The sequence below is a fragment of the Ambystoma mexicanum genome, chromosome 5q (assembly GCF_040938575.1).
Source record: "Ambystoma mexicanum isolate Mex_15411 chromosome 5q, UKY_AmexF1_1, whole genome shotgun sequence".
Classification (NCBI taxonomy): domain Eukaryota; kingdom Metazoa; phylum Chordata; class Amphibia; order Caudata; family Ambystomatidae; genus Ambystoma; species Ambystoma mexicanum.
This window is the reverse complement of record NC_090933.1, coordinates 809,060,877-809,083,770: the sequence shown is the minus strand read 5'-3', so window position 1 is coordinate 809,083,770 and position 22,894 is coordinate 809,060,877. Positions and strand designations below refer to the sequence as shown.

The window sequence follows — 22,894 nt, the reverse complement described above, 5'->3', positions numbered from 1 at the left end:
CTGACACATACCTCTGTTCTAGTGCAACAAGGCAGCATTTTAAATGTGATTTTGAAGCTGTTTGCAATCCAATCGTTGGGCCTTGAAAGTATATTTAGTTTGTTGCAAAATCCATGCCGTATGTTGTGTGTTGTCTCTCAAGCAAGAAAGCAATTACCTGCATTTTACAGGTACACCTTTTTTGTAGTAATTGAAGAAAAGTACAACACGTGAATAACTGAAGGCATTTTCAGGCACCTATTCACTTTAGATTCAGGCGGTCTACATTATCTCTTTTATTCTATCCAACATGGCAGAGATCTGATCTCCACTCCGTGCCCCTCCTCCATCTTGTCACTGCAGGAAAATGGGGAAGCAAAGTAAATCAAGGTGTAAAAGCATTACATCTTTCTTTTGCTCCCTTATTTACCACTGAGCTTCATGTAAAATGAGGCTGATTATTTTATTGCAGAGATATTCCTATGACTAGAGGCTCCTTGAAGGATTCTGCATTACCTGCATTTCACTCCTTGTCTGGATCTAATAGCACAGGTACTTTGTCAAGGAAAGGTAAGATTTCATATTGGAAAGCATTCACTACAGCAAGTTAACTAGTTCACTAGGAACACAAAAAATACAGAGCAGGTAATAGATAAACTGGAAGCATTTATTTGCTAGGTCTTTGAGCACAGAACCAGTATAACTTAAAGCTGCAGAGTTGTGATGTGCTGTTATTTCTAAGAAACAGAAACGTTACTGCGATAAGAAGTATATTCATATCTGCATTTTATGAGAGCCAGCCATCAGGTCATGATCTGGAACCAAAATGACCCAATCACCACCACCAAGTAGTCCCTCTTGCATTGGACATGGATATAAAATGGGGGACAGAGCAATAGCTCACATTCTCTGTGAAACAAGATTTGCTCCAAATTCCATTCTGGACTAGATAGGAGTAAGATGTAACCGATGTGTAAATCTTAAGGAAACAGCCTGCCTTGTACAGACATGTGTGAGAGAGGAGGAAAAGGTGATAATATTTCTCACACTGGTTTGAGCAAAGATGATACTGATCACAGTTACTGACCTACTAAAGCATTCTGTATAAGTATGTTATCTCACGGTTATAATTTCAGAGGTTCAGTCCAAATATATAATCATATTTCCCAAGTGAAAATACCATAGCAAATGCTCAAATTTCCTGCCAAACAGAGCATCCAATTGAAAGTAGAAATGAGGATTTATAATATGAATATGGACATTTCTGAGACACCACTGACTTTAAAATAGTAGTAAGTGTTGCTAGATCCACCTTTTGAGGACTGCACGCCTTTAAAGTGAGACCTTAGATATTAAAGTCCATACATAAGTAATGTATTTATTGAAGATGTAATGTAATGTAATTGGCCTTGTATAACTCCTGCGTGCCACCATTGGTGACCTTGCTGCTCTTGGCTCTGTAAGAAAAAGGGAGGGGAGTTAATTAGTAGCGGGAAAGGCAGATCGGACACCTGTGTTGTTGATGGGTGCAGGTCAGAAGTACCCAGTTCCTGAGTGCCAATCTGCCTTCTATGGGTTTGGCAGAGAAACCTGGCAGTATGTTAACCATACGGAAGAGCCCAAGATCTTATACACTACACATCTCTGAACTAGTTTGCTGCTGATGTGGGAGAGAATGAATGGGCTAAAGAGGAGAGCTAGTTGTGGCTCAGTTAGTGTTGATGTGCTAATTATTAGGGCTGTGGGTGCCATCTCTGGGGGGTGTGTGTGTGATGTAAGGTGGTGGGAGAGCTTAAAGGGGAGTTGGTTATTCAGGAGAAGGTGGGAGTAGGCCATACAAGGCAAAACACCTACACTCCTACCCCGTGCCATTTGCAGATAGGTCCTATTTCGCTAACTCCCAATGGCACCTTGCTATGCAAGTTGACAGATGAGGGAAAGAGGCAGTGTGGAAACTCAGGCATTAGCATAACCTGCTAAGGCTTATGGGTGGCAAGAACTGTGTGGACAGCATTCACACATTTCACCTTCCTTACTAGGTTTTGGTACCAGGGTGACGGATGCTTCAAAACTCACACTAATTTGCCCAGGCACTCTGCTTAGTGGCCTTTTGAGACTTTTGACCATTGAGGGCAGGGCCCGTCAAAGCAGGCATTGGGTAGGGCAGGGGGTAGAATTCCTGCTCATGTCACCCAGATGTCTACCGTGCCGTCTCCTACAAGTCTCAAACTCTTCGCAGGGAGTTCAAAATTAAATCTCCCCTCCCCACCAACAGCCTCAACTCACCAGGTTTTGACATGGCACCAGGCCTTTGGTATCAGAGTGATGCTGCAACTCTGCAAGGGATTCTTTACAATTAAACAAGGAACAGAAAGGATGGAAGATTGAGTGTGGATTCCTCAACAATTGTGCATTACATTGGCCATAAAAGGGGGATGTAGTGTGTTGGCTGAAGGATGGTGAGGAGCAGTGAATAAGCAATAACAGACAGGTTTTTTTGGAGGGGTATGATGAACTTTCCAATAATACTGCAATCGCAAGTTTCAGGTCTCTGGCCACTTGCTAGCTAAGGATCTCATGAGGATTTCTATGCGTGTTTCACAGTTAAAGGGATTGGACCAGGGCAAAATAGCCATGATGTATTCATCCAGATTTTAAGTACTGTCCTTCCAAGGGGTAGGGAGGTGCTTTCAGTGATTAGTATATGCACAGTGTACGAGCTGCTCCCCACAGCGGGTCTCTTGGAAACAGACAAGGAACCACCTCACCTATTACCAGAGATTTACACTACAGAAGTGAGGAATGTGAGGCGTCAGAAATGTGAGGTGGACAACTTTTAGATGATTTCTCAAAATAGGCCATTTTATCAAAATGTATGTTTCAATCAATGACTCACTGGCCCGACTCTGACAAGGAATTCCCTGTCTAAAATAAACTAAAGGAAACACTGTAACAAAGGATATCTTCAGCTCCAACGTTAAACAAAAAAACAAGGAAATCCAGGTTTGGAACACAATTCCAACACAGTTGTTTGCACCTTCAGCTTGTCATGGGAAAGCTCTATCAATCCAATGTTCAACAAAATAAAGATTCCTCTTCTTCCTTGAATAGTGATTTTCAGTTCATCAAATAGCATCAATGATATTCTTTGTCAAAATGATTTGCTTCAGCTTACAAATTTCAAAGAATTGCAGCTTCTTGTAAGATTCAAAGAAACACAGCGTTGGGCAAGAATTGAATTAAAGACAGCTTCTTAGTGTCAGCTCTTCTCAGCTCTCCTTTCAACACCATAAATCACAATTGGTATCTTGGTCAGGATAACGTCACAGCACTTCTAGTCCCACCTGGTTCATTCTCATACCAGGCCCACTTCTACAAGGATTCACCATGTGGGTCTACTCGCCTGCCCAATAGTTTTCCACAATCAACAGTGCTTCTGAAGTTCTAAATCTACTGGTAGAAGGTTTACCACAGCTTCAGCAGTTTGCAATTATGGGCCTCATCACAAGTCTGGCTGTAACCCTTAAATCCGGCGGTAGCGCTGTTACCGCCGGATTTAAGGGTCTGCCAAATCAGGGCTTCGGCGGATTTTTCCCCAGCTCTGAGCTGGGGGGAAATCCGCTGAAAATTCACGCACATACGCCGGCGGTAAATCCGCTGGCGGTATGAGCGCAAAATTTCCCTATTGAGCCCAATGGGGAATGGGGCATTTCCGAATGGGCTCAATGGGGAATGGGGAATTCCAATACCGCCAAACCCGTGATCCGGCGCTAATAGCGCCGGTGGGTTTGGCGGTAGGGAAGATAGCGCCAGCGCTATTAGCGCCGGCGTTACCGCCCAACTCGTGATGAGGCCCTATGTGTCTTTCAGCAACTTTTCAGAAAAGACAAAATTCACATTAGTGCTCTTCAACCCTTTCATGTTAGCAAGGAACTCTTCTTCTGAACATTGACCTTCCACAAGGGCAACCTCTTTGCCACTTTTGTCTTTCTGCAACACTAGTAACCAAAATGCCCTTAATAATGTAATTCTACCTTTCCTCCTTTTGGATTTGGCAATGTGTATTTGTATATCAACTTCAATTTTTAGGGAACAGTTATCATTAACAAGCTTCATCCCTTTAAGACATTGCAATCAATATTTCTCTTCCTGCTGGTCCCATTAGCTTAGTGGCATGCCTTGGTGTTAGTTGCTTTGGTTCTAGACAATGCGTGTACCACTCTTGGCTTTGGACAGTGTTTGTAGCACTCTTGGCTTTGGACAATGCTTGTTTGTTCCCTGGAACTCACAAATTAAAGTTTAGTCACTTAAATTCAAAGTAACAATGTTTTCTGCTGCTTTACAAATGATCCTTCAGTTAGCCTTCACTTTGGAATCACCTTTAGGCACACACGATTAGTATTTCAGCTGCTTTCTTCAGTTGAATATTTAATTAATACTTTTCAGGCAGTTTCACACATACAAAAGTGCTACTTTTGTTGCCTTCATTGTCCGACAATGAACAGTCGGGTTAACAACAATTTCACTTGCACGCAACTGATTCTCCTTTGCTTCTGTTGCCTGCATTTGTTTGTGCAAGGGATTAGAATGCTTGGTAACACTCACCGGCTTCTGTCTTCAATCCCTTCTAGTGCTGCAGGACATCCACTGCTTTAGCTCCTTTTGAACAGACACACTTCCTGCTGTGCAGTCTCTGCAATTCGGTTCACATGATGGAAAGCCATCTTCCTTCATGCTTCCCGCTGTGCAACCTCTGCACTTCAGATTTAGGGAGAAAAGGACCCGCTCAGGACCAGTATTTGGAATCTGCTCTTCTGTGGTCCCTGCTCCCTCTCTTTCCTCAAACTTCTCCCTCAGGTGTGGGTCGTTAGCATTAACAAGCTGGCCACTTCTGCAACATTGCTCTTGAGCTCAATTCCTCGTCCCAGTACTCAGGAAATTATGGGACTTGAAGTCCCCAACAACAAAATTAGGTTTTCTTGCCAGCTTTCTACTTTTAAACTCAGGTTCATTTCTTCTAAGTATACTTAAGGAAACATCACAATTTACTTGGAAAAGGGTAAGGCAGTTCAGTTAATAATTTATCAACAGATTTCCTTTCACCGTACCTCTAGGAGTTATGATGGTGTCTAACTAATTCTCAGACAAGCTTTCCTTACTCGTGATGTTTACAGATTTTACCCCAGCGTTACCCACATTGGGAGGTTCAATTCATGGATTAGACAAAACCTAATGACAATGAACCATTGCATACCTAGGTACTTGGTTCTTCCCCTTAAAAGACAAATACCATGTTTCATCCCAAGGGATCTCCTCACCACCCGGAGCCTTATCTCTGCCACGTGATTCTCCTGCAGGGCACCACCCCCAAAGTCTGGATCAGGAAGCATCTGCCTTTCCCTGACACCTGGGAGAAGACTTTAGGCAGGGGCTCAGCGAGAGATCCACATGATTCATCACAGGAAGGAGAGAGGCTATTGGGCTGCCTCTCTGAAGTATGTGGGGGTGTTGACTGAAACTGTGCTCTTACATTATCATGTCATTTTTTGGTGGCCAGCTTGATGACATCATCATTCCCACATGCCACATACCATAAAGTGACACCATGGGCATTATTAATGTTTTGATACTTTCTGATGACAAGACCAGTGCCACATTTTTCTCACTAAAACTGCCACAATCCTTAAAATCCTCCTCTACTAAGGCTGTGTTGCATTTCTGGCTGAGAAAACTCTGAGCTGCCTTTATGCCTTGCCATTTACTTCTAAGACAACTAAAGCAGTGGAACCATCCAGTCCATGCTTCCAGGTTTCATGCTTAATAACAGAGCTTAAGAGCCATATGTATCTCAAACCCTCCAACCAAATGAGGCACCCAGTTACAAAATGGAAGTGGTTGTTTTAGCAAAAAAAGAGCAACATTCTCATAAATTGCATAATTTCCACCAAGACCAGCACCACACTCTTCAGAGAGATGAACAGAAAGAATGAGCAAGTAGCAGAGAAGGTGAAACAAAGTGAGACATATGTAGGGAAAAAAAAAGGAAAGGTAGAAGTTATGCACAAAGGGAACATTAGACAATTAGAGACTTTGGTCCTCATTATTAAGTTTGGCAGTGCAGTTAAAGTGGCAGTAATTCTGTTACCGCCACTTTTCCAACACCGCCAAACTACAGGTTTGCCATGGAGGAGTCCATGGAATGCAGAATGACCGTCATTGCCGACTCCAGTAATAACCCAGAAATTCCAGGATTCCAGGCTTGGTAACGGTAGGTCCATTTGCAGGTATCCTGCTGGGATTACAGGCGGGATACAGGCAAACTCCTAATGACCCCATTTGACTGACTGGGTTACTGGGAGACTGCCAAGGATTAGGACAAAGGATTGGGACGAAGGGGAAGGTCTAGGATGAAGGAGAAGGACTGAGATGAAGGAATAGGATAAAGAAGAAGGACTAGGATAACAGCCAAGGACTAGTGAGAAGAACCTGAATGAAAGAGCAGGGGTAGGATGAAGAAGAAGGACTAGGACTAAGGTCTAGGATGAAGGAGAAGAATAATGTCCAATGACTAGTACAGTGGTGAAGGACTAGGATGGAGGAGAATCGCTAGTCTGAGGGAAAAGGACAAGGACTAAGAAGAAGGATAAGGATGAAGTAGAAGGGGTATATGAAGGAGGACTAGGATAAAAGGAAAGGATTAGTATGTAGTATGAGGGAGAAGGACAAGGATTAAGAAGTAGGAAAAGGAACAGGGTGAAGGTGAAAGACTAGGGGAAGGAGGAGGAATAAGATGAAGGAGAATTAGTGTGATGATGTAGAAGGACCTGGATTAAGGACAAGGACGACGGAGAATGACTATTATAAAAGAGAATGATTAGGGGGGAAGCAAAAGGACCAGAATAGGAACAATGACTGCAATGAAGGACTGGGACCAAGGACAATTATACATTACTAGGACACAGGAGTGCAATAAAGGACTAGGATGAAAGGCTTGGATGAAGGATGACTATGATGAATGATAAGGTTGGAAAAGAACACAAGAGAAGGAAAAGGGAGAAGGACAAGGAAGAATGACTAGTACTAAGCACTAGGACAAGGCGTAGGGATTAAGATGAACTACAAGGTATAGTAAGAAGGAGACTAGGTTTAAGAACTAGGACGAAGAAAATGGACAAGGACGAAGATGGAAGACTAGGATGAAGGAGGACTAGGAAAATAAAGTGCTAGTATGAAGGGCGGGGATGTTGAAGAGGAACTAGGGCAAAGGAGAAAGACAAGGCACAGGACTAGGGTAAAGGAACAGCAAAGGATTAGGATAATTAGAACGTCTTGGACAAAGGAAAAGGACTAGGTCGAAGGAGAAGGACTATGATGATGAACTATTATAAAAGATGAGGATTAGGATAAAGGGAATACTATGAGGAAAGACTTGGACAAATAGCTAGTATCAAGGAGAAAGAATGTGAGTACTAGCACAAGGCAGGTCTAAGGACTAGGAAAGGGTTGATGGACTAGAAAGAAAGAGAAGGCCTAAGACAAATGATAAGTATTAGGATGAATGGCTAGGAAAAACGACTAGGATAAAGGACTAGGATGAAAGAGTGGGATGAAGGTCTAGGATAAAGGAGTACGGTGAAGAAGGACAAAGAGAAAGGACCAGGTCAGAGGACTAAGGGGAAGGACGAGAATGAAAGACAAAGGACTAGAATGAAGGATTGGACTAGGACAAAGGACTCGAATGAAGAACAAAGGACTGTGATGAGGGGACAATGACAACAATGGTGAAGAAGGAGTTTAACTCAGGAATAGAGTGAAGGTACAATGAAAGACTAGTATGACAAGATGTGAGATTAAGATGGGAAATCAGGATGAGGGACTAGGATGAGAGACAGAATGTAACTCAAACTCCCCAAATTGTAGTTTTCTCCTTATTGCTTGTGCCTGAGTTGAGGTATGATGGCAGAAGAAAGCATCCATTCAATTATCTCTACTCTCAATAGTATTTTTTGCGCCACAAGATGGTGATAAAACTCCACCATATGTGCAATACCCAAAAATGGCACTCACAGATTATGTAAACAAGCATAGCAAAGGCAAAGGTTTTTGCCCTAGGCATGGGATCAGCATTTGCCAGGTATTGCCCTAATGATAATACCTGGCCATAAGATGTCAATGTGACTTTGTGAGCATATATAATACCTATACATAAGCCAACACTGTTAACTATGCCAATACTTATTTTTAACAGGGCATCAGATGTGAGGACAAATATGTCTTGTAAATCAAGTATCTGAAGGCACACTTGGTTAAATGCATTCTTATTGCACCCATAGTGCATGTACAGCTGCAATTAAGCCATTGCCTGTCAAAGGAAATCCTTGAGATAGCACTGGCAGGTCCTTCACAAAACACAGTCTGATGTTGCTGCTTGAGAGAGCTAGTTCAAAGGGAGCCCAGGGGATGTGTTTCTGGTGGGGTAGGGCAGATAGTGCTTAGGAATGAACATGGGGACTAGCGTGACAATGGGCAGTGAATGGCTGGGTAAATAAACAAACAACAACCATAGGCTGTGTGTCCCTCCTTACATCTCATCTCTCTCCTACCTTCACTTTCCATGCAAACTGTTTTGGCTTATGGGCAGACTTTACAGCACCATCTAATAGCCAAAACTAAAAAGATATAATAACATCAACCAGAATGCAGCTCGTTCAGCTTAAATATTGGTCTGTCACTGGCACTCAAATGACTCACCTCTGATGCGTAGTGATATCCATCCACAGTGTGCTCAGACCCATAGTGATCGCCATGGCCCCAGTGAAAGTGAAACTGCCTCAGTCTGTAGCTTTGAATGAATGGACCTCCTCCCAGCACTGCAAATCAATCGATAATAAAGTGTAGGTTATTACAAGCAACCGACAAGTGTGCAGTGCAGAAATCAAATGTAAACACACACACAACATTATGATGTCACAGTCGGCAGACAAAGTAAAAAAAAGCAATCAGTGGCACTCTGACAGTGGCTGTGTGGATAGGGGCGCGTCTGGGGTAAGGGATTGGGAAAATAACAACCTGCAATTCTATTGGCAAAATGCAACGATGAACACACCTTTAGTAGGAACCTGTTTCTCTGAGGCTCAAAGATGGTCAACAATCACAGACATGTTTCCCTGGATAAGGGCTAGTCACAAGTGAAATGCAACTCCACCTCCCCCGAGGTTACACTCCAGCCATGCATACTACGGTTCTGACCTCCTGTTATTCCTTTGAAGAATGTTATTTCAACAGTTGTCTGAGTTGGAAACATGAGGGTATGGCATTACCCAATGTATGCAGCCAGGTTACATTGTTCAGGGAATGAAACACCAGCTGGTTTTCCTACATTATTTTAAGAATTGTCTGTGATGGATTTCCATCTGCTAAGAAGGAATTCCCCAGATTTCTGAACGGCCAGGAGCTCAAGTAAACGCATTCTGCCATGAAAGCCAGATCTGCAGAACAGTCTCACTTTCAGACAATGATTTGAGATTTAACAAAGGTTGTGCTGGTGGGGGTCTATCCATATGGGCCTGCCGGCCATGGGATGTATAATTGAACTTAACAACATCCATATATAAATCACCCTGTGTATACTTTCTGCTGGGCAGCATAGACTCGCAGCATAAACTGGCATGCTGGCAGCTATATAAAAGTGCGCAGAGCAGCAAATGTGCGCAATGCAGAAACGGAGTAATGTTTTCTCATGTAGGTTCACTTTTAAAAGCCAAATTGACCCTACGGGAACCCCATCACATTATACAGATGTGTAGTGTCACACTTCATCTTATTAATAATGTATCAAAGGATGAAGGAAAGTATGGTGCAGATCCACAGACTGAATCCATTTGTAGCAGCAATGGGCCTCAGCTTCTGAAAACGTGCCCCAGCCTATTGGTGACATAAAGTGGGAAACTATCATTGGTTCCATACCAGCTACAAAAGTGCTAACAGTCTACATTGGCAGGTAGCCTCCAAGGGATTTGTTGCTAGCATTTCTACAAAGTTATTCTAAACATTGCACTGGCCATTTTTGAAATAAAAACAGTAACCCAAATGAAGGTAAACAGTCCACAATTAACCACCAGTAACCTCATGACAGTCCTGCAGATTCAGCAAAAATGATAAATTCTATCACAGAGAGATCATGTTCATTCATTGGTCAGGAAGGTTCAATATAAAATTAGTTAATCTGGGAATAATGGTGTGTGTTGCTCGCTTCCTGAAGCCTCTGAATCCATTTCTCATTTTTGCTGAATCTGCAGGACTTTTAAATAAGCAACAAGATCGTTCATGACAAATTATCCTGGACTGAACCATCAATGCACTTCGCTTTAATGCTCTTAGTATTTTCTAACATTAGGATATCAGCCTTGATGAAGACCTCCTTGGTCGAAACATGTGTCGGCAACCACGACCTAGGATTAAAGTACAATTACTGACTGCACTGAGCCATCACAACCGAATCATCTGTGTTTTCATCTTCCAGTCACCTGTCGAGCGATTGGGCCGTAACTGTCATTTATATCCAGATTCACCTCAATATATATAAGTTTGCCTTGACCTGTGCGTTTAATTTATAGAGGAACGAGTGTGTAGTATTTTAACCAGATGTTTGTGCTTTAGTAAAGTATCTTGTCAACAAAACCTTGGAGGGGTTTCCAGGCTATGCCCTGCATTGAATTTGTTGCGCTCTGTGTAACTGCTTCAGACACACAGAAAGTAGGTGCAGGCTCAGAAGGGAACAACAGCTTTATTGTGGCGAAACCAGCCAAGAATGGACTGTGCAATCAGTCATTCCTACGTTATCAGACATTCCTACACGGTCGCACTCTCATTGTCCCCAACTGCTTCTGTGCAATTATACATTCCTACAGTTTTGCCTTCTCGTTGCCCTCAACTGCTTCTAAACCACTTCTCTCTGCCTCTTTGAACAAATCGCCTGACTGCTGAGTGACCACGAGTCAGCAGGATACACTGGGCCTCATTACGAAGTTGGGGGTAGCATTGCACCTCCAAACTTGCTTCCGGTTTCGGCAACCGCGAATGGGCAATTTCGGGCTATTGCGGCCCAGCCGAACCCTGTAATTGCCCTTTCGCGGGTGCTGGGCCCGGTACATCCCCATTCCCATTTGAGCCCTATAGGGCTCAATGGGAATGGGGACGTCAGATGCACCGGCACCGTTTACAACAGTGCCGGTGCATCCAACTTGCTGTGCTCACGGGTGCCGCACTGCCTGCCAGGTCAGACCTGGCGGGCTGACAGGCACCGGCGAGCACAGCTCATAGTATGGCAGTACGGTAGCAACGGTGCTGGTTGCACTACCGGCACCGTTGTTGCCTTACCACCATACTTACAATGAGGCCCACTGTATATGTATATACCTGTGAAACTGAAATAAAGCACACTGGCCCTCATCACACGGATGGCGGTAAGGGATTACCGGCACCGGTGCGGTAATCCCTTACCACCCTACTACGAGGTCCCTCAGCGGGTCCCATCCTTAACGTGTGGTCAGACCACACGTTAAGGACGGGACCCGCTGAGGGACTTCAGAGCAAATAACGGTACCGCTAATTGCGATACCGTTATTTGCAGGTCCGGTCTTTGCGTTAGGCAGCCCAGGCGGCTGCCTGACGTCAGTCAGCTTCTAGGGGGCGCTGCACCAGCAGTCCACAGTGCTAAATTACATGTGTAACACGTTTGTTTCCTAACATTGAAACACTTGTGTATAGGCGCGTTACAAATGCCATATAATATCATATCATATCATTCTAAAAATGAATGTGCCTGTTCATTTTTATAATGTTAGGAAACTAACGTGTTACAAGTGTATTCTACCACTAGCACTGCCGTAGGCTGTGGCCTCGGCCAGGGCAGTTTCTAGTCCATTTGGTGCCCAGGGCGAAACACTAGGAATGCGCCCGCCCCCGCACCCATCCCATGCACCACTCCCACCGCACCCCGCGCACTACCCCCACCGCACCCCGCGCACCACTCCAACTGCACCCTGTACGCCATTCCCAAATTACACCGTTAAGGAACTCCTACCCAAAGTCAAACAGTCTGTCACACAAGGAATGAATTGCCATTTGCAACTGTGGGCCACTTTTTCACTGGTGCCCAAGACAATGTTATGCCCCAGTCCCATTTAGGCTGTAGATAATGAGGACTGGGCACACCAACCAGGAGACCAGGAATATGGCACAGGATGCAGTATATACAGCCAATAAAGAACACAAGATTCTAAAGGGGGTTTGGAGGCAACCTAAGCCAAAAGGGCAATGACAAGGAGACACCTAAACCCAATAAACAATCACTTTAACATTCTTTGAATGGGAATCAAGGGTTATGCCTTGATACAGTAAAGTCTTGACTGTTGTAAGGATACATGGACCAGGATTATTTATTTATTCATGCAATGTTTGTCAGGTACCTGCATATTTATTTATTTATTTATGCAATGTGTGTCGGATACAGGTATCCTACAAATATTGCACAAATAAATAAATTATCCATCTCCATGTACCCGACAAACATTGCATAAATAAATAAATAAACCGGTTCGTAGCTTAAAGAATATTTACTCAGCAACACTGGTCAAAACTATTATCCGCATAGTGAAGTAACTCCTCACCAGTGCCATGGAAGTGGTTTAAAGTGTAATTGATATATAGTTTGGAAAAGAAGCGGCATGAAAGAAATAGCGCTGCTTTAAACTATTATTTTGGCCATTTTCTGGGCTTGCAGGGACGCACCATGGGCCCAAACGGGTCTCCGTTTGTACTGTGTCAGGGCCCACGATGTGTCCCTGCAAGGTACGCCCACTCCCCACTGCACCTCCCCTCCCATCTCAATGCCAGCACGAAACCATTTAGTGACTAACGGGCCACCATTAGCAGTTTCCTGCCGGCATTGTGATGGAAGGGGCTGGTCTTAGATGCAGGGGGACCTAAAGTATTTTTATTGGTGTGCTTATGCCCCCCACCAAAGTGGTGCGAAAGTGGTCAGAGGAAGCCTCTGACTTATGTAATGTCACGTAGTACTTTTGTACTAAGTGACATTACTGTTGGAAGGGGCAGCGCCAGCACCTGACCTGCAAAAGTTTCCCCACGTCAATGTGCCACCCGACAAACTGGGGAATTCCATCCCCTACAGATGCTCCAGGGTCCGGGGCAATTATGCCCTCCGGGGCTATTGTGACCCGGGCAGTTGCCCGCCTCATCCGGCCCAAGAAACGGGCCTGGCCTCGGCCCTCAGGCAGGGCAGGGCAATTGGCAAATAAATTAGCAACATTTGTTGCTTTATTACCTTCCCCCGGCCCCGGGTTGTGCCGGCGCTGCTGGCACCAGCCAGGCCCAGGGGCGCATGTGCAGTGTGCCCTCCTCCAGGCTATGGGCGTGCACTGACACTGAAGTGTGGATCGATTGGGGCTGGCTGGTGTTGTCGGAGCCAACCCTTACAGAAAGGAGTGAGTGGGTCACTAAATCCTGAAGTTGTTCCCATCACAAGCACACACTGCCAAGCAGCAGCAGAATCAGCAAATACAAACAGTTGCTGGATCCTGCCCTCGCTGATTGGCCTTGTTTCAGGAAACCCGGCAGTAACTACAGCCTGCCGAGGCAAGCACACTTCTTTCCTCCTGCTCCCGTCCTCGCAGGTGAGGTCTATTGCTGCATAGGCATTTTATTTATTTTAAAATGGTATTGCAGAGATTACTGGGCCATCCAAGAACAGCCTCTGGAGGCCAAAGCTAGACACTTTTGTCAAGGCTCAAGTAGTCATGAAAAAGGAAGCGAGCACTGGTGGTGGACTTTCCTCAGGAGATCAAAAGGCTAGTTCTTGGAAGACCTGGGCAGAGTGTCACCGTCAGCAGATCTTAGACAGTTGCACGTTCCTGCAGGGTTGGATTGGTCGGTCCGTTGGCCAGGCCAAAATCACTTTGGGGGCCGGTACCACGCTTGGGCCGGTTTGGGGGTTACTACGCTCACCTAGTTCCCGCGCCCGAGCATATTGTTCGTCGTTCCCTCTTTCCTGGGCATGCACTGCTGACTTTATTTTAGTGCAAGAGTTTCATACATTTCACTGTTGGCTCAGACTTGTCTTATACTCTTCTTTGTTGTTGTGCTTCTTTTGTTTGGAATAGCAATCACGCTAGTCTAACGAGATAAACAAACACCTACACGAACGCGCCTTGTGAATGATGGTGTGAAGGATGGATGCAGGCGCTGGACCAAAAGCTGAGCGAGTCTGCACAGCAGCTGGCTTGGGAAAGCAACTCAGCAACTACAGTAGAAACCGTCTCTGTGGACGGTTGGCCCGTCTTCCGAATAATGCAAATACCCAGACTTGCAGGATGCATGCTTCACTTTCTTTGTTCCATTGGAGGCGACATGCTGTAGCATCAATTCATGGCCTTTAAAATACCCTGACAGTGCAGCTTCCGATCTCCTTTAACACATACACTGGGAAATGTCCATGACTAGCTAACGCCACATTAATCAAAGCCAGGTCTCTAAAGAATGGCTCAAGTGTTGGGGAATCACCTGCTCACACTTTCTGTCGTGTTGCCAACCAGTGCGCAAAAAATGTTTCAGAGCGTGGGGCTCTTGATGCCACCCATTTCTGCATTTGATACACCAGCAGCTAAACACACCCTTGGGAGGCAGCTCCTTCTGCATAGTCCATGTCTCTCCCAAGCTTGGGACAATATTCCTTACCATAATGGAGAATGTGAAAAAGCGCAGGGCTGCATGGCTGGGGGGTGAGGGTGGAGGGCAAAGCGCACTATGCTTGGGGTACACTGGAGATGCTTCCCTGATACCCGCAGTACCACAAGTCCCTTGAAATGAAATTCGTCTATACACTGCACAATGTGCAAGGGCCACTGTTATACAAGCAGCACGCGACTAGTAATTTACAAAAACTAAACTTAACGAGCCCCAAGAAAAGGTCATCTTCCACCGTTTAAGAATTTGATTGTTTTTGTTTTTATGTAGGGATGGTAGACATCGTTTTTCTTTGCGATCTTACAGTTTCATGGTGCTGTTGGGAGCTAAAATGAGTGATCACGAAGGAAACATTTAAGAATTTTGAGAGTTCACAAGCATGAACGAAACAAACCCCAATACTCGTACTGCCATTTCTCTGCTGCGGTAATGCACTGCAGTGTGTTTCAATGTAAAGTCCACATTGTAATGTCCTAATTTTAGAACGCCACCTCTCCAACATTAACATTGGGAGCTATGTTGAATTGTACATGCATGTTAACTCTCTGCATATGTTTAAAGTAGACTTTACCACTCACATGGAGTAGTGATATTGGTTACGTGTGTCCCTCCTAAATATATTGAACTTCCCGTGAAATATTTGATTCATTACATATTGCATAAATGCATGTATTTTATGCTGAGATAGACGGGCTTGTACAGCTATCGGTGGGTATGGTGCTGGTGCTTGTTCTTGGAGGTTTGAGTAACACTTTTCAAGACCAGTTCATCACCTTTTGAATGAATGAATGATTGTTTATTTGTATAGCGCCTATACACAATGTGTTTCAAAGCGCTTCAAGGAGGGAAGGGAACAAGGAAGAAAAACAGTTACATTCTTACAGGTCCTTAAAACAAATCAGAATGTGAGAAAGTTATCATATCATAACAGATAGTACAAGTGCATGGAACAATAAGGGAGAGGCGGGGAAAGAAAAAAGGAGACAAAACTAGCAGTAGCATTACTATGCCTGACGACAATTGTTGCACTGCAAGAGTGACAAGAGGAGGGGGAGGAGGGCTGGGAAGTGGGGGAGGAAAGGGGAAGGGGGAGGTAACAGAACAAATGACTATCGTAAGGGTCAGCGACTGACCAAGGTAGTGCTGGGGAGGGCAAGGGAGGAGAAGACAAAGAGGAACGGGGGGGGACAGACAAGCTATTATCAGAGATGAAGGACAATGATACAAGTAAGTGCTAAGACTGGCTAAATGTTTGAGGTCATACAAATGACATTAGTGTAGATCTGAAATTGGCGATTCTCTGACCTGACTCACAGCAGCAAACTGGTCACTGTTACTAAAAATGAAGAGCAAAAGCAGACTAACATAACCAGGCCTGTTCGGGGTTGACCCTCTTATTGCTGTTTTCTGAGGTTCATGAAATTCAGCAGATGCCAGCATTGACTATTTAGTTAACTCATAGTCCCCACTCCCGCTGCTCAGCCCATGCCACATGCATGAGATCACAGGTCGGGGGAGGAGGGGCGCCAACGATGCTTCCCGCCTGGGGTGCAATCTGTGTAAGACCGGCCCTGGTTATTTGCTCCTTCCCCATTCCCATTGAGCCATATGGGGGCTCAAATGGGAATGGGGAAGGGCCATGGTGAATGGGGAATTACCGCCCCCGCCAACCTTTCACCATGCTGGACTCCGGCGGCAACCATGGCGCTACTAGTGCCATGGTTACCGCCATCCGTGTAATGAGGCCCACTGTGTCCCGCTTTTAAACAGTGTGATCATTTTGTGCATGACAGGTGGTGCATTGGCCGGGAAAAGCTGTCCCTGGATAGACGGCTCCAGTGCAGGTGACCCACGGAATCAACAAAAAGTCCCATGTAAGTGTCAGTTGGAGTGCTTATTTTCCATATAAAAGGAGGCCAATATGGACTCACGCACAGGGTCAACTGGTATACAAATGAGACCAGTAAATACTAGAGAAGGACTGGCAAGTAAAGCCATATAGACAACAGATAAAAGAAAATAAAAACAGGAATATTTAGAAAGGAAGGATCATGTACATGGAAAGATTTTGACAAACCGCCACTTACCAGCGAAGATTTTATTGGAAAAATAATAACGTCATCACATAAAACCCCCCAAAAATGTAACCGTATTCCTACAGTATTAACTGGATTATGGTGAGCGTTAGATTGGGAGAAAACCGGAAAGAACAAAGAGAAATATATATCAGTAAACTGGGTACAGAAGTAGATGCTTTAAAAAAACAACCAACGCTAGCAAATATGACGTCTAGGCAGGCAGCGAATATCCTAAAATGAAGAATTAAAGAATCAATTGAGGAGTTAGAAACCGAATTTTACAATATGAGAGTTTATCTCAAAGACGAACTACCCATGAGACCTGTCATGACAAAGGAAGAAATGGAGGATAAATACAATGACAAGATAAATTAGAAGAAAGTAAAAAGAAAATGTCACAACACAAAGATATCAACAGACGTCCTGAAAATGAGACAGTTAGCAAACAAGCTGTACAATGTATATTAGGGGTTGATTGGATTCTGCGGAATGTTCACACCACACTTTGCACAAATGGCCCAGCCATTGTAGGACCTGTTATAAAAGGAGGTGTTTGTGTGGGATTCGACCCACCAATAGGCTTTTGACAAATTGAAAAGCACGTTGGGATCGGCCCCACACCGAATAACATCTAACCCTGACAAAGGCTTTTACATATGGGCCTAAGTTACGGAAGAAACCATTGCGGCTATCTTGACACAAAAGTTGGGTGACACTCATCATAAGGTGGCATGTCTCTCTAGGAACCTTAGTCAACCTGAAAGTAAATACATGCTATGTGAAAGGGCACTATTAATAACAAATTGTGCAACACATAAACTGATGTATATCATAGGCTTCGCACCAGTGACAATAAAAATGTTACATGAAACCTTGAAGATCCTTTTGTCAACGACCCTACACTTAGAGTGACGAACCTTAGGATAGCAACTTGGCAGGCATATCTCATGACTAGAGAAATAACAGTGGAACCAGTGGCACGGGCAGAGACTCCACTTGTGGGTATCCCAGTTGGACCAAAACACAAATGTACCACATCCATACAGAAAACAAGACACAATATTCTGTGAAGTGGCCCAGAATGGAGCACTGGAAATGGCACAGCACCTGTATATTGACGGTAGTGCTGCTTATGTAATGGGATAGCAAAAGGCAGCCTTGGCAGTGATGCAGTTTGATGACACTGGCACTCCCACAATGATAACAAACACATGGGGGGCATCAGAGCGTACAGTTTGCAGAAGCAAAGGCACCTGTAGGATCTCTACACTCTATCAGCGCCCAAGTAAAAGCAACACAAGAAACAAGTTGATATGTATGATCATAAAGGCATTGGGCCTCATTAGAAGGACGGCGGGTTGCTGCCATCCCCATAACACTGAATCCGGCACCTGACTTCCCGATGCCACCAGCACATTACAAGTCCGGGCGAATCGGGAAATCAGGCGCTGGGAAATGTTAGTCCCCATTCCTGTGGAGTCCCACGGGAATGAGGACTCGGAAGCACCGGCACTGTTGCTAACAGTGCCAGTGCTTCTGTGACAACTCTGCTTTCTTGGGCCGTTACGCCTGGCATGTCAGACATCCTGGGTACAATGGCCGTGGCAGGCAGAGTTGTAGTTTGCCGGTCCAGAAAGGGTGCCAGTAAGTTGCACCCGGCACCCTTATTTCCAGACCGGCAAACTCAGATGAGGCCTAGTGTGTTCAAACATTTTCACCAGCTCGAAAGGGTACAAAACGAAGATACACCGACTCAAAAAGGTAAAGCATATTAGCGAACGGAATGATGATTCTATTGGCCCTCATTACGACCCTTGCGGAGATCCATGGTGCAATTTGCACCATGGACCATGGCGCAGAGCTGCCAACTCCGCCATGGGGGTTGGCGGACTTACCGCCCCATTCCGACCTTGGCGGGGTGGTTAGTCCCCAATCCCCATTTACCCTTCCCCATTCCCATTTTAGCCCCATAGGGTATAATGGGAGTGGGGAAGGCGTTAATTACGCCACCGTAGATTACGGTGGCGTAATTAACAAGAGGTCCCGTAGCGCCATGGATTTTTCCGCCCGGAAAATCCGGGCGTAAAAATCACCATGGCGCTACGGAAAGTCGTAATCTGGCGGAGAGGTACGCCATGCATTACGCTGGCGTAAACCCCTCTCCGCCAGGGTCGTAATGAGGGCCATTGTCTTTCAGGAAATGCTGGGTGATGGTACCGCAACGGAAAAAACGTAAGTTGCATGGACGTTAAGGTGAGAACTTAATACAAGAAAACTTGATGTCAGCAAAAACTTACGACAAAGAAACGTGGTGGTCTCTCTTGATGAGCGGAGAGAAAAAACACAGTGATTGCAGTAACGCTATTTATGAAAAACATTGGCCTGGAAAATCCAGACATCTGTTAAACTCTTAATTATGAGAACACCTCTAGATGTCGGACTATGCAGGAGGATTTTATGTGAAGTCTAAAAGACCATCCGTAATGAAATACTTTTCTCTTTTGTAAAAATTGTGATACAATTAACACAAATAATAAAAAAATAAAAAAATGCAAAACTCCTAAAATTGAGCTAAAACCACCTTAACTTTGCGCCCCCTGTTGCACAGCCTATGGCCACAATGATGGTATCACAGATGACATCATTGATGACATCACTGGTGACATCACTGACATCATCTGTGACATACACACAACTCAATGTATTAAAAAATTGGATACCATTTAAAGATTATTTTACTTTGTACAGTATGTGTTTTATCTAAAATTTAACATGTTAATCACTTACAAAAGACACACAGAAAGAAATATATATCTATGTACATGTTTTCAAGCAAATGTTGAATTTGAAAACTTCCTTATACATATACACATTTAGAGTAGTAATTCCTTTTTTCAATATGCATGTATGAACATTCATTAAATATAGCCTAATACTTAGTTGTTCCCTGTTTTAAAGCACTTCTCATGTCATTTAGAAAATGGTAAGTGTACACATTTTTCTTACAATAAAACAATTGAAGTATTGACTGTTTAAAATATTGCAGGAAGCGCAAGTGGTCGGAAAGTGGCAGTCTGCAGTGGTGTGATGTGCTGGACTGTTTGTTTCTTGTGATTCTCTTTATTCCACCCGTGCTGCACCTGTTGATGCTACCTGCTCTTGCATTAATTAAATCTACTATACCTTTAAGGCCTGGGCCCAAGAGAAGCTGTGTTAGAGCGGACGAGCTCCACCCACTTCTGTTTAAAACATTGCGGGCACCGCGAAATGACCGGAAAGTGGCATTCTGCAGTGGTGTGGTATACTGGACTGTTCATTCCTTGTGATTCTCTCTCTTTATTCCCCCTGTGCTGCTCCTGTTGATGCTACCTGCTTTTGCATCCATTGAAGCTGCTATACCGTTATTGCCCGGGCCCAGGGGAAACAGTTTTAGAGCAGACAAGCTCCACCCCCTTTTCTGTTCAAAATATTGTGGGAACTGTGAAGCGGCTGCAAAGCAGTCAGAAAGTGGCAGTCTGCAGTCTGCAGGGCCACCACCGCCACTGAGTCAAGTTATACTTCAAGGTCTCGACCAAAGAGCAGCTCATGACCCTGTAAGTACACTTGAAAATTTGCATTGGTAAATACAAGGGACGTAGCCAGACTGCTGTGGTTTGACTCCTTTAACTGGCTTGCGAAATAAAGCTTGCAGCTGGCGATCAGATGTAGGAAAAGGTGAGGTTTTTGTATTTACAAATCCGATCGCAGTCGAATGTCGGCTGGGGTCCTCTGAGCGGGCTCTCCAACGAGCTCCTGAGACAAAACTACTAGGACATACCACGAACAGTTCTTCTTAATTCAACCTTCTTTGGGGTGAGGAAGGGAGATGGCTGCCCCTTCGCTAAACTTCCATAGTGGGGTCAAGGACCGAGGGCAGAACCTAGGGTTGCAGGACTTGCCCTCGGGCCACAAAGTCCCAGACTTGACCATACTTGCTAACTCCAATCAGGAAGGGGATGGTGAAAGGCAAACTGGGGGCTAAAAACAGCCCCGCCCGGATCCGACACTTAAAGACCAAGCAGATCATAGGCAGTGGTCATGCCCGATAGACATTAGGGTGCAAATTTAGGCAACAACATCTCCCTGGAACATTATGGAGAAAGTGGGGAAATGCCTTGACCCTACTCCTACCTCGCCAGGAAATGCTGCCTTTTCTACTCCTCTGGAGAAAGAGGGGGCGAGCGAAAACAATGTACCTGTCTTATCAGCAAATCGAAGTGCACTCGGATCCGTGCCAGTAACCCTTAAGGTGCCAACCGATCTCCCTTTGCTGCAGGGAGTATTCCAGAGCAGCAATCTGCCCGTTAAGGTGCCCGCCTATTGTGAAGATTCTTCACAGCCAGGGAACTGACGACCATGGAGGAACCAGACACAGTTGTTTATAGATTTGGCAAAACAGATCCAACTAGCCACCAAAATAAACAGAAACAGCAGTCCCTGAAGAACTTCTGGAAACTGAGAGGCCTTGCACCAGAACATCTGCTCTCCAAACAATGCTTTTCCTACCCGAAGGTGGTGGACCAAACCCAGAGATGGGAAATGGAAACAAGCAGTGGGGGTGCTATCCCAAACCCCCTGTCAGTGGAGAGTGGTTTGGTGGTTGGCCGAGCCCTCTGCGGTCCTCAAAAGGCTGCTGGCACTTTGACCTTTCTGGGTCAATCTGCCCCAGAAGGCTTTGACAGCCCGGGGACCATTCCAACAAGCTCACCTCAAGAAAGGTCAGCAGAGGAAATAGAAGCTTGGGAGCTTCCACCTTTACAGATTAAAAAGAGTAAAATGACAACGGACAGGGCCCAACAATGCACCCCAGCAAGGTTGATTCTGAGATCCTCTCTACGTCCACAAACCCCCACCGGGGCAGATAAAGAGGGAAAGAATAAAAAACCTGGAGCCGCCACTGTCGGATGAAGACCTCCTAATAGATTTGGCGGCAGCGCAAGTAAAGGACCAGTCCCCGGTACCCTCACGGTTAGACACAGGCCTTATCGCATCCCTGACATTAACTTTGGCTCAGTTCATGAAGGTGTATGAAAGACTGAGTGACCAAATAAGAGACTAGACCACGGTGATGGCCATGCTCCATTCAAAACTTTTGGAAGGCACTAAAATATTAGACAGCATCATTGAAACGGCGTCTAGAGAAACAAGTTAAAGGCGTAGTGACGTGGATCAATTGAGCCTCTGGCCCAAAATTATAGAACACTCAGAAATTCAAGCTGTGAAACCCCCTGTGAAAGATGTGGCCAAGGGGACTCAGGTTGACCATCGTCTGCCCAGGAGGAGGCCTCCCAAGCAGGATCAAGCATCCGAGTTTCAGTCAATCGATGTGTGGTCATTGGAAACAATGCCAGGCGGGCAATGCCCTGGTGCAGAGCTTGTATTAATCGAGGAGACTCCAGCAATGGCCTCAGTACCCTCCTCTGAATTAGGCAATAAAGTAGAGCCATCCACCCCAGGCCCGCTGTCCATGGTTAACGCTCCACCCACAAAGAAATATGAGATCTTTGCCAAACTCATGGATGTGAGCAAGGAGAATGCCACTCCGAATAAGTCGCCTCAAAGTAAAAAAATTGCCCTAACAAGAAAATTGGGTAATAATATTAAAGTGCAACCCATTCACCGTAACTCCAAACATAATCAGCCAAAATCTGCACCAAGGAATCAACAGATCCTAAGAAACTTAATTCCATCGAAATTAGCAGATTAAAAGAGCAAAAAAGAGGCCTGTATTCCCATGTGAGATAGAATATGCTGTGCCACCATTCAAAGGAGCGAGATTGGGTTAATACACTTAGGCAGCAAGTCGTAGCTTCTGAGGATAAAGAGAAGTGGGACCTCATGAATCTATCCACGTATAACTCACGGGAGGATGATGAGATGACGATATATTTCGAGAGGGAGGAGACTTCAGCCCCGTGTAGACCGCCACCTCAAGGAAGTCTGAGTGACGAGATGAGTCAAAGTGAAGATGAGGACGAGATTGAAATCCAGCAGCCCGAAACAGATGACACACATTTAAAAACACAAGCTGCGGT

General features: G+C 44.9%; 1 protein-coding gene and 1 long non-coding RNA gene across 3 annotated transcripts in view; one reads left to right on the top strand and one right to left on the bottom strand.

Moving 5' to 3' along the window:
• Positions 1 to 22,894, bottom strand: part of LOC138497680 (carbonic anhydrase 13-like) — a 1,250,189-nt gene that overhangs the window by 668,528 nt on the left and 558,767 nt on the right. For both annotated transcript variants that reach the window (XM_069621291.1, XM_069621292.1), the window contains exon 4: positions 8,731 to 8,849. In XM_069621291.1, coding sequence (XP_069477392.1) covers positions 8,731 to 8,849 — 119 coding nt within the window. The remainder of the gene's footprint in view (positions 1 to 8,730; positions 8,850 to 22,894) is intronic.
• LOC138497682 (uncharacterized) overlaps positions 1 to 22,894 on the top strand; it is a 308,845-nt gene that overhangs the window by 91,528 nt on the left and 194,423 nt on the right. The window lies entirely within an intron of this gene.